We start from the raw sequence: 12,021 nt of genomic DNA on the forward strand, positions 1-12,021 counted from the left end.
GTAGAAACTACCTTGCCTCTGGAGTGTCTTTTTCTAAAGAGTGGAAAGCTGAGGGTTTTCTCAGGCTATTGCAGGGAGAGACAGCACTTCGCTTTCACCTAAATGCTTCCTAACTTTCTTCTTCCCAGTGGTTTATTTCTGACAGTTCTGACACCTCTCCACAGCTTCATTCCACCTGTGTTCAGTCCATTTTGTGGGCTGTCGCTTTGGATTTGGCAGACAGAAGTGAACGAGATACGTGGCATACAGGGCAGAACCACCCCTGATTTCCTAGGCTTGTTGGGGGCCAAGGGCCTCACAAGGGAAATTAATGCTGTTTTGTTTCTGTTTACTTCTGCCATGTGCCTCCTGGTGTTGTTTGCAGGTGAAGGCAAGGCGTTGACGTCTAAGTAATTGAGCAAAAGGTACACTTTTGTGTTCTCTTGATTAGTTGTAAAACAGTGTTGCTCTCAAATGTAAAATGGATTAATGTGTTTTCAGACTGTTTGTAGTCGTTGAATTACCTGCCATTTGCTTTATTTAAAAATTTCAGGTGGAAAAGCCTTCTAGTGGTGGTCAAGATTTGCTGCTTTATCCAGCTCAGAGAAAGCAGCTTTTGCGAAGTGACGTCAACAGTGGAAAGCTTCCTCCATCTCCACTGCCTGCTTCAAAACAAGCACCACCCTTCCCCGGGGGCCCAGCAGCTGTGCCGGGAGACTTTAAAGAGAAAGTTGCGGGGCTGCTGGTGAAATACTCAAGTGGTCTTTGGGCCAGTGCACTTCCAAAAGCATTTGAGGACATGTACAAAGTAAAATTCCCCAAGGATGCTTCGAAAAATCTTGCCTTGCTTTCTGATGTGTGCACCGTAGACTACATTTCTGGAAATCCCCAGAAGGCCATTCTCTATGCTAAACTTCCATTGCCCACTGACAGGATCCTGAAGGATGCAGAGCAAGCACGTGGCGACCATGCTAAGTCTGTGGTTAAACAAGAGTGTTTGCAGGTGGAAAAGAACATTGAGAGCGCTAATCCCACTACAGAGAATGTAACAGTTCCACCATTAATCATTCCAACGGAGGCATCCCCGTCTGTTTTGGTGGTTGAACTGAGCAACACAAATGAAGTGGTTATCAGGCAAGTTTCATTTTCTGAGTTTTTAGGATCCTGTGTACTGTCGTTACTTGCTTGTTCTTCACATGGGTGCTGGGGATTGAGGAAGAATAATATATTCTAAGTTCTATATATAGTTATAATGAAGTATAATAATATATTCTTTTTTCTTCATATTTTGTATATTTTTCTCAACTGCCTGAACTTTTGTTTTGGTACCTCTTAGGGGACTTAATTTTTATTTCATCTACATTATGGTTATATAAGTACAATTGTCTCACCCAGTAGATAGCGAACATCTTGAAATCAAATACTTAAAGTATTCATCTCTGCATATAGTCTTAATATTTGTTAAATGTTCAAAATATACAACTATTCTTGTGAGAAAAGGTTACTCACAGTTTTAAAAATTGGAATGATAATATGGTCTGAAAGCAAATTCCCCACTAGGTAGTTGATACTATTTAATGTGGGAATCTGAGGTGCTAACTAAAAGTCAGAAAAGCTAAGCACCACCTTCCTAGTATAATACATCAGATTAGACCTTGGATTCAAAGGTGCTCTGGGTGTTGAGACTTGAGATATCACTGCCTGGGAGAAGGAATCATCACCTGAGTAGCTAATGATCTCAGGAATTACAGAAAGCAGTCCAGCTCCAGGCACTTGACATGGAGTGCTGGAGAAAATACAGAATACACAGCAAATATTGAAAGACTGTAATTTGCAGTTTCTGACTCGGGATAAAGAATGGGAACTGGTGTAGCTGGACCTCCAGAGGTACCCACTTTAGGGTGTGGCTGTGGCTGGACAGAACGGGAGAAGGCTGAAGCAGAACAGGATCCTTGTGGCTTGGGCTGTTACTCCCCCAGACGATCATGGCTGAGCTGGGAAGGCCCAAAGAAAGGCCGCCCAAAATAAAGTCCTTCAATGAAAGAAGAGAGAAAAAATATCAAAGGTCTTCTATCCGAATAAACTAAGTCTGACTGGATAATGAATCAAGTATCTTGGGATGCTCAGGCTAGAAGAATGGATAGAACATTCAGAGAAGTTTTATGCAGAAGTAGTAACAGCATAAAGCTTTCATTCTAGGATGTGGTGTGGCCTGAAGGTAGAAACAGAGGGCTGAGGGTCAGGGGCCCCACTGTGGTTCACTAATAAATTGAGGTAAAGGACGGGTGTTGAGGGACATACTACTGACTTTTACCATTTAGCATAAAAATAATCTGAGTTTGCCTGTTTGGCAGGATCCTTTGGTATCTGTCACCAACAGCCATGGGTGCCGTTGTCAGAGGCCAAGCACCCAGCACTGGACGGGATCAGTCATGTGGTCGCTGCTGTTCCACCACAGGGGCGGCAGGAATCTGGGTCGGTTCTAGGGCGCCCAGTCTATTCCAGGACTGCTAGGCCCAGTGTCCTCAGAGTAACTAGATCCCCGTTTCCAGTGTAATGTTGCATCCTGGAGTTAGCCTTGCACACTGCAGCAGATGGGCAGTGTCTGCCATTAGGTTGACCCCAGATCACTGGCATCCCCCCCAGCCCTGGAGATGCAGCAGATCCCAGCTGGTCTATACCCACGTAGAGACCTGTTCTGTGCCCACATCTTCACTCAGGCAAGGCGGTAAGCTCTGGAAACTAGGCCTGCGACTCGTAAAGGTTCCGAGAGGTGCTGTAACAGAACCTTCCTGTCAAGTATGGGAATCTCTTGTCTCCAGTCTCAAGAATTAACTTTGTAAAACTTTGTACTTACGGCATACATCCATTCTTTGCCCACTTGCTCAGGTAATTTGGGGACAAAGTATGACTTCATTTTTGCCGCTAACCACTATCATACTGACCGTAACAGCATCCCCCTACTATACCCAGCCTGTGTAGCTGTCTGTCGCTGCTGGTTGCTGCAGAGAGCAGAAGCCGCTTGCCCTTTCTCACGTGGCTTCTCACCCCCTTTCTCCTCCTCAGCTGCAGCCTGTGCGAGGCAGGTGACTCAACCCATGGGCACTGCCTGCCTTCCAGGCTTCTGCCAGCCGAGCTCCCAGGGCTGTAGCAGCGCTGCCAGGGGCCCCATGAGATGCCAGGTCCCAGGAAATGGGCACTTGGGCAGAATCACAGATCTTCTAGGAGACTTTAGAGCCAAGAGTGCAAGCTGCATTCCAGGCAGTACCTTAGCATTTATAAAGCTCAGTAAACATAACTGACGGAGTGTGACAGAGCTTCTGCAGCTGTTTCTGGAGTCAATAACATTGATGTAATCATGGTTTTAAAAGTGGCCATTGCCTCAATGGAGGCATTCTTTCCATTTTGTGTAGTACTTTTGAAAGCTTTTTTTAAATCTGGGAATGAATAGGGTGACTATGGTATCTTCTGCTCTGCTGATAATTATGAAGAATACATGAAAACGCTTTAAAAAAACACTCCTGGAGGGGTAGCATTTTAATGCTCAGTAGGACCACATGGGCCCTTGGTAAAAGCTAGGACAATACAAAGAGCAATGTGCTTTTGGCATACCCCTCATCTCCCTGGCCAGGTGACAGCATGGCCTTCCAGCTAAAAAGCCTTCATCATATGGCTGAGACAGCTCCTGTTACAGGAGCCAAAGTTGATCCACCAGGTTTTACATCCTGGAAGGAGGCCTGACAGAATCGTCTCTGAAGACTGAAGGGCAAAAATACAACAGCCTGTTTGTGGCTGAAAGGAAATAGTATGTTTTGATAACATGAACTGGGACAAGGTAACTGCGTCGTCAAAGCAGAAAATTGTAGGAGTTAGGAACCTGTCCTAAAAAAAGTACTTCTCAGAACGCATACAATTTAAGAGGCATTTTGTTATAACATGTTATCCCTTCTAAGGGTGTCAGAATTCAACATTTTTTTGTAATGTTCAGATTTGTGCATTAAATCAGGGAGGGGTTGCCACGAGGCTGTGTTTAGTGTGTTTCATTTAGGCTCTGTTTTGTCTAGTAAAATGTCACTGGTTTTCAGAGCTTGAGCCTTGTGTAGACCCAGCCTTAGTTAAGGCAAAACTACCAACTAGAATCTCTTCTAGTAATCTGCAAAGCTCCCCAGCAGCAGCCTTAGTCAGAATCTTATGTCCACTCTTGCTAGCTGGCCTGCGCTGGAGTCTCCATTTTCCTTGTCTTCTCTTCCTTTCCCTGGAGTCTTTTCTCAGCCTCCCGAAGACCTCCACCTCCTATAGTGACTCTTGTTCTTTTTTGCGTGAGTGCCACAGTTTTGTATTTTCTTTTGTTGATACACATGTTTGCTAAATACATGCTCTCCTCCCTGTTGATGTGAGAAAGCCTGAGACTGGAACCGAAGGTAGCAGCAGAAAAACAGTAACGTTAATGAATTCTTGCAGATTGCCTCCTGTGTTGCTTCATTTGTGTTCTCTTCCTTTGACTCATTCAGGTATGTGGGTAAAGACTATTCTGGTGCTCAGGAATTAATGGAAGATGAAATGAAGGAGCATTACAGCAAGAACCCTAAGATCGCACCCGTCCAGACTGTGCATGTCGGGCAGCTGCTGGCTGTGAACGCTGAGGAGGACGCTTGGTTACGGGCACAGATCACCTCCACGGAAGGGAACAAAATAAAGGCAAGCACTGTTTACTTTGTCATAGCGCTGTGACGGCAAGTACATACATTTTCAAATGAAAATGCTGCTTCTGATAGTATATCCTAAGGACACAATAAATAAACTATTTAATTTTCTCCAGAAGTTGAAGAGATAACCTATAAAAGGTTATTGCTGTCAGCTTTTGGGTCAGTGGTGGCTATATTATCTCAAACTTTTAATAAAAACAAAACACCAGAAAAAAAATTCTCCTCCATGGAAGTGACCATGTAATCAGGAAGACCCTTTATTCCCATTCCCAGGAAAAATCATAACTGCTGATCAGAGCTCTGTGGGCTTCTGGTCAAGGTCATTACTTCAGAGCAAGGGAAACAATACAGGTCAGAGGAGATGACATTCTTCCTCTGCCCTCCTCTGTGGGCAGCTGGGGGTTCCAAGCAGGACTTGGGACATGCTCTGAGTCTTGCCCTCTCGGTCGCCTTGGAAATGTCAGAGGGCTCTTCCACCAGGCTCCTCCCTCAGCGGGCTCCCAGACGTCAAGACCTGGCCATATTCCCGGTGGCCGGCCCTTTCCCCACTGCCTCTTCCTTCCCTGAGTGCGGGCCTGACAACTAGAACTCTCTCACCCTGAAGTCACAGTCTTGTCTAGGTTTTACAAGCACAAAATACACTTCTATTTCCATGGCCTCTGTTCCATAATATAAAACCTGTTCCTAAAACTTGATGTAATATATGTCAGCTGTAGCTGAAAAACAAAATTTAAAAAATCTAAAAAATTAAAAACTGTTCCTTGCGCCAGTGTCAGCTCCTGGCAAATAATCCCTTTTGTGTTGCTGAGCACAGATACCTCTGCCTGAACCCAGCTCCATCCGTGGGGTGCTCTGCCCTGAAGCCCCCGCCTTCAGACGCGCTGCCAGGAGGTCAGAAAAGGGCACTGCTGCTTCCCGCCCAGTTCGTTTGCTTGTTTGACCAGAGAGGCCCTGACCACCCGGCCCCCGTCTGCCACTCACAGAGAAACTGGGGAATCTCCTTCACCAGATTTACCGATAAAACTTTTAAGCAGTTTGACCTGATTTTTAAAATCTGAAAATGGGCTATTTGTGTGGCCATTAAAAGGTATTCACCTTTCTTAAAAGGTAAATGCTTACCATCTGACCCTGAATATTTACACAAGAGGGGACACAGGCCCACAAAAAGCCGTGCGCACGTGTCCGTGGTGGCTTTGTTAGTAGTAGTGTTAAACTGGGAAACAACCCAAATGCCCACCAACAGGTGAATATAGAAGTAAATTGTGGTTTATGCACGTAATGGAAAACCAGTCAACAATAAAAAGGAATGAGCTGCTTAAAACACAGTCACGTGTGTAGAAACCCACAGGCTGTCAAGTGACAGGAGCCTGACGCAAGAGTTAGACGGAATGAATCCACGCCAGTGAAGTCTGAGAACTCTGGGAAAACTCCTCTGTGGTGACGGGAGTCAGTTCAGTGTTGCCTGGGGCAGGAGTGGGTGCAGGTTAATTGCAGACGAAAAAGAGAGGACTTTGTGGAGCTGCAGACATGGTCTGTTGTCTTGTGATGGTAATTACACGGGTATCTGCATTAGTCAAAGCCCATCAAACTATACTTTAAGTGGGCATTTTTTATTCATTGTAAATTATACTTGGATGAAACATAAAAAAAAATGTGGAAAAAGCTAAGGGCCCAGCTGATAATGACCAGCAGAGGACAGTGCGGTCAGCAGCTTGGGCTCCATCCCAATGCTGCCTGGTAGCAGTGGTGACCCTTGGGCAAGTCGCCCCATCTCCCATCTCTACGAAGTGGGGGCGCTGGACTAAACGATTGGTGGTCTGAGCTCTCGGTCCTCCAAACTCTTAGCTGTCCCTCATCTGTATCTGGGATATTCCTTTTTTAAAAAAAAAAAAAAAACCTCACCTGAAGATATGTTTATTGATCTTAGAGAGAGAGAGAAACATCGATCCATAGGCGCCCCAACTGGGGATCAAACCTGCAGCCTTTTGGTGTACGAGACGATACTCCAACTGACTGAGCCACCAGCCCAGCCACGTCAGGAATGTTCCTCCCTGGGGACCTTGAGTGCGTGAAAACACTGCAGCAGCCGCCCGTGTTTAGTGGCACCGCCTCTGGGAAGGAAGACCACAGAGGGGCCGGCCTATAACACAAGTCTGTGTAGAAGAGTGGGGGTGGGAAGTGCCTGGGAGAGGGTCCCAGATGCAAAGCCAGAGTGGCCCTCAGTGGAAGGTCAGGACCCCAGGAGGAGAGATGGAGCTGGGGGGTGGGGGCGGGGCTTCACACCTCAGAGACCCTAGTGCAGCGAGGAACAGGAAGTCCAGGTGGTCAGAACTCCAGTCGGTGTGACCCTGCCACGCTTTCAGCCTAATGAGAAACCTGAAGGGCCTCTGGTTGGTAGGGCATAACCGCTCCCAAAACGCTCCTAGATAAACGTTTACTTCCTGACCATTTTCCTGCCCTTAGCGAGTTCAACAAAACTTCAGCTGCTTGAAGGCACCGAGATTGCTTATGAAGAGATGAAGTGTACACAAACCCTAGTGACACCTTAACAGGGAAACAGCATTTCAATAAATAATGCAGACTCCACAAGGGTCTCTCCCAGTGTGAAATCTAAAAATGGCAAAATTCACTCGGGCTGCCCTTCCTTCCTCACCTCTGCTATGGGAGTTTAAGCTCTGGAGTCAGCTACAACTGAGTGAGTCTCAGCCCTGCCATTTCTAGCTGTGTGGCCTTGGGAAAGATATTAAACTCTGATTCCTTTCCTGTAAAATCTGATATTCTCATCATGCTTATCTGTCTGATACACCTTTTACAAAAAACTTTTATTGTATTTTTTTCCATTACCATTTAACCCCCTTATGCCCCTGCCTGATACACTTTTCATTCTCCACCCCCCCTCCCACCCCCTCCCCGTTCTGGGCCCAGGGAAAAGACAGACAAGTCCTTGTTCTCCAGAACCCTATATTCTAGTGAAAAAAGACAGATAATGAGGAAGTATACAATAAACAAACACAGCCATTTGAGTGTGGTGAAGGAAGTGACCAGGGTGCTGTGGTAGAAAATAACTCTGAAGAGAGGGACGAGCAGGGAGATGTGATCTGGTTTATTTGATTCAGACATTGTTCCAGCACCTGTGTGGGGTGGATTGAGTAGCGCAAGGAAGGAAAGTAAGACCGGTTAGCTATCACAGCAGCCAGCGAAGTGTAACTTGAATTAGGACAGCATTAGTGGAGATGGAAGTAACAGAATATATTTGGAGGTAAAACTGACAAGACACTAATTCATTGGGCTTGGAGGTACGGAAAGAAGATTCAGGATGGCTGCTGGGTTTGGGACTTGAGTAGGTGGACAGCGATGCTGTTTATTGATTGTGAAGTCTGGGAGAAGAACCAGTACATAGGAGAATCAAGAATTTTGTAGGTCCTGTTAGGCTTGGAAGTAGCTACCAGATTTCACAAGGATGGATTTGGGACTCCGACAGCAGTCAGCATGGAGATAGATCCGGTCGGGAGGCTCCGGCCTCGAGGAGCTACTTGACGCCGTGGCACTGGGTAAGATCATCTAGAGAAAGAACACCTACCCATAGAGAAGAGGAGGGGATCCAGAACCAGGCCCTGGAACATGTCAGCGTTTGGGTGATGGCCATGAGAGGAGAAAAGAAGACTAAAAATGGCAAAGCAGAAGGAAAACCAAGAGGGCCAGTGTCAGGGGCACCTTCCAAAGGAGGGAGCAACCAGCTGTTGCACTCTGCCGAGAGCTGTGAGCTGGAATAAAAAAGGGTGGCTTGGTATATTGTACAGTTTTAAGGTCTGCAGCAGTAGTGACAGCAATTCTCATCTGATCTTGTTCACCACACCAGACGAGCCTGACTGGGGAACAGGCTCGACAGAACCTGACAGAGACAACTTTTTTCTTTTGTCTGGAGAAACCCCGCTACTTATCAAGTCTTGTTTCTCTTGAACAGTACTATGCCTGAGAGCAAGTACTAATTACCTCCTTGCTTTTTGTAGACCTCGGGGTGAGTAACAAGAATATGCAGTCACCTCCTGAGGTTGGTGCCAGTTTGGCCTGACCTAGACCCACGTCTGGGTGTGTCTGCTGGTTGATATTCAGGTGGCTTTGAGATCTTTGGCCACTTGATGGTGCCAGAGAACCAGGAATGCACTGCGGCCCCATGGCAGGATTTTGAGCCTGTTTGTGCTGGTCCCCAGTGCATTAGAGAAACACTACAGGGCAGAGGACACAGGGCAGTGTGGAAAGTCAAGCTGGCCAATCTATGGGCAGATGCTTTATAAATGTCATCTGCCATACAAATATATACTATTGTTATTCAAAAAAGGAAGGAAGGAAGGAGGGAAGGGAGGGAGGGAGGGAGGGAAAACAAGCTCTAAACACAGGAACCCTTTGAAGATTATAGGGCAGTTATTCTTTAGTCTATCGGTGCTGGGAATATATTCTGCATTTCCCAGGAATCATGACTTCACACACTATATCCTATTGTCAGGCTGTGTGGTCTCCACTTGAGGTCTGGGAAGGACAGAATCCAAGTTGTGGGTGGTGGTAGCCATGAAAGGAAACAACGGCTGCCTGAACCCTGAGGCCTGTGGGCAAGAAGCTCGGGTGCTGCTGAGATTGGAGGGCTGGACCTATCCATGTAAATGGCTGGCTGCCTGGAGGGGGAACCTGCCGAGATCTAGACGTAAGGGAGCACTGAGTGAACACATGGGCTCAGAGACCATCTTTTCCAATGTGCAGTGTGCGCGCCCCACAGATGCAGTAATCAGGCGGTCAGGGAAAGGCCTCGGTGGTCTCTCTGTTCTTACTTTCCTTAGACTCTCTGCAGAAGATAATTTTTGTTTTGTGCGTTTAGTGCCCTAATCTAGGTATGAACTTTGCTGCAGAAAGTAAAACTCTCTCTTAGTCTTTCTTTGCCCTGGATTTGTTTTATTTTGTTTTTGTAATAACAGTCATCCACTTTAACTGGAGAAGCATGGGAGATTTTTAACACTTTCCCTCAGATTCTTAGTTACCATTCTAAACCACAGCTTAATGTTTCTAGATTTTTTTAATCTAAAAAAGTCGTTGTAGAATCCCTTTCAACTGGAGGTTTTACTAATACTCTAAAAATAACATCCAGATACCTACTGATCTGTGCTAATCGTGAGGAAGTGTCTGTTGTACAGGTTTCTGCAAACACAGGACTCTGTCAGGTAGATTTGGGCTTTTGCTGAGCTGGATGAAGGCCTAACCCAGCCTCACACCCTGGAAAAAAGCAAACAAACACGTATCTGTTCTTACAGTGTAGAGTTCAGGGTTATCCAGCCATGACATCATTGTTGTCAGCGACAGAAAGCATCTGGGTCCCTGGAAGCGTTCTAGCCCAGAACTGCCACCATGAATGCTGCCTTGGGAATTTAGAATCTGGGAGTCACCAGAGTGACTCTAGAAATAAATACAGATCCTTAGTGGAAGTGTGCAAATCAAGAAGGAATAAGGTGAGGCAAGCGTTATGATGTGAGCGAAAGGGTGGGGCAGTCATAGCTGCAGGAGCAGATGGGTATGTTGCTGAGGAGCTGGCGACAGCAGAGCATCAGAGCTCAGTGGATGTCCCTTTGCCCCCCATTGGAAAGGCGCAGTGGAGGAGTGTGACCTGGGAGGCAGGAGCCTTGGCCCCTGGTCTCAGCCCCAGCCACTCTCTTCTGGGCTGAGAGAGGGCACCTCTCCCGGCATTTCCCGGGTAGCATGGTGCCAGTTAAATGGTGACTGTGTAATAAAATGGAAGCAGTTACGTGTAACAAGTGATCCCTTAAGAAGTGAGGATAAACAATTTTACTTGAACCTAAGTGTTGTTTTTGTTGTCATTAGGTATGCTATGTTGACTATGGATTTAGTGAAAATGTTGAAAAGAGCAAAGCATACAAATTGAACCCGAAGTTCTGTTCACTCTCGTTCCAAGCTACAAAGTGTAAGCTAGCAGGTAAGAGGAACCTTTTTGAAAACTCGTTCCATTTTGATTCTTTTATACTTTCTGGTTAAACCCTAAAAAGTGTACTATGTATTTCAAAGGATTATAATGTAGTATTTCTTGAAAGGTATAAATAAATTCATGTCCAATATCGTCTTTATAAGGTGTGATTATTATAAAATTTTTACAGTGTTTTATTACATTTTTGTTATATATAACTGTTGCGCGTGGGTCACCGGCTAGCAGTGACCACGGCACACTGTGGATGGCTCGACAATACGCGAGAAAAAATACACATGCACAGAGACAAACCAGTTTCTGTGGGGAAGTAGGGACAGAATGGCCACCCCCCCTAGTGGGGAGCGCGCTGATTTACCGTCCATACCTGCTTTTATTAGGCTCATTTTGCATAATAACTCAGGTAACGTACAATACTCATTAGGGGGAAGTAAGGAATATAGGAAACAAAGAACTCTGCCGGTCTATTGAGTTGGGGGGTCAAAGAGCTGTAAGGCTGAGGAACAAACTAGCTTCCTCCTAAGACCCTCCTCATTCAACTGAGAGCATTCTTGAACAAAGAAGGTTTCACAGTAATTTACATGTTCTTTCTTAGGCCTGATCACCCCGGGAAATCCGCACTTCCCAGTACCGAACTGTACTTCCCCGTCATTGTTTCAGGCTTAGGTGGAGCACGGGAACTAAGGCCACCGAGAGATAAGGAGATTTTCTTCCGGACGCTGAGAACTCAGACTTTGTCAAAGCCGAGGAGTGAGGGTCCATCACCCCCCTTTTGCTGCAGCCCCCCCCCCAAGTCCTTCTTTTGGGGGGGCCTCCCAAAGTGATCGTGCCTGGCTTGGGTTGTTCCCCCGTGGGGAATCTTACCCGTCTTTGGCTAACCGACCAAGCTTTTTGGGGGGTTCAGTTATGAACAAAGCAGCAGAAACAGCATTCCTGCCAGGAAGATAAGCTTTTGTCTCCTTGCCGGCTCACGGTTCCAAGGGCGTTCCCTTAGCCTTAGCCTAGGCGGGGGTCTCAGTTTCTGATACCAGTCAGGGCGGTTCCCAACATATAACATTTATTTTTTTATAAAAAGTCTATTGGCCATCTGAAAGGGTCTTTTTGTTGTAGTTCTAACTGCCCTAGTAACTAGTGCTGGAGGCCACGCGGCAGGGAATTTGCTCAGTTTAAATCTTGTTGTTCAGTCTGTTTTGAAGTGACTCCCGGCTTTATTGTCAGTGAGATGGACTCTGTGGGTGCTGCTCATTACCAAGTAACATACCCTCGTGCGCCAAACGCGAGTTCGGCTCTAGGTCACATGCAGTCCCTGGCACAGTTGGTGTATCCCTGTCCTCTTCTTCCTCCTCAAGAACA

The 12,021-nt window shown here is 46.3% G+C and overlaps 1 protein-coding gene across 2 annotated transcripts in view; it reads left to right on the top strand.

The window, feature by feature from the left end:
• Positions 1 to 12,021, top strand: part of TDRD7 (tudor domain containing 7) — a 61,638-nt gene that overhangs the window by 25,932 nt on the left and 23,685 nt on the right. For both annotated transcript variants that reach the window (XM_045840828.1, XM_045840829.1), the window contains 3 exons: positions 533 to 1,113; positions 4,491 to 4,677; positions 10,551 to 10,662. In XM_045840828.1, the coding sequence (XP_045696784.1) occupies positions 533 to 1,113; positions 4,491 to 4,677; positions 10,551 to 10,662 (880 nt within the window). The remainder of the gene's footprint in view (positions 1 to 532; positions 1,114 to 4,490; positions 4,678 to 10,550; positions 10,663 to 12,021) is intronic.

The sequence above is a fragment of the Phyllostomus hastatus genome, unplaced genomic scaffold (assembly GCF_019186645.2).
Source record: "Phyllostomus hastatus isolate PE091 unplaced genomic scaffold, TTU_PhHast_1.1 phas_contig_34, whole genome shotgun sequence".
In the NCBI taxonomy this organism is placed as follows: Eukaryota; Metazoa; Chordata; class Mammalia; order Chiroptera; family Phyllostomidae; genus Phyllostomus; species Phyllostomus hastatus.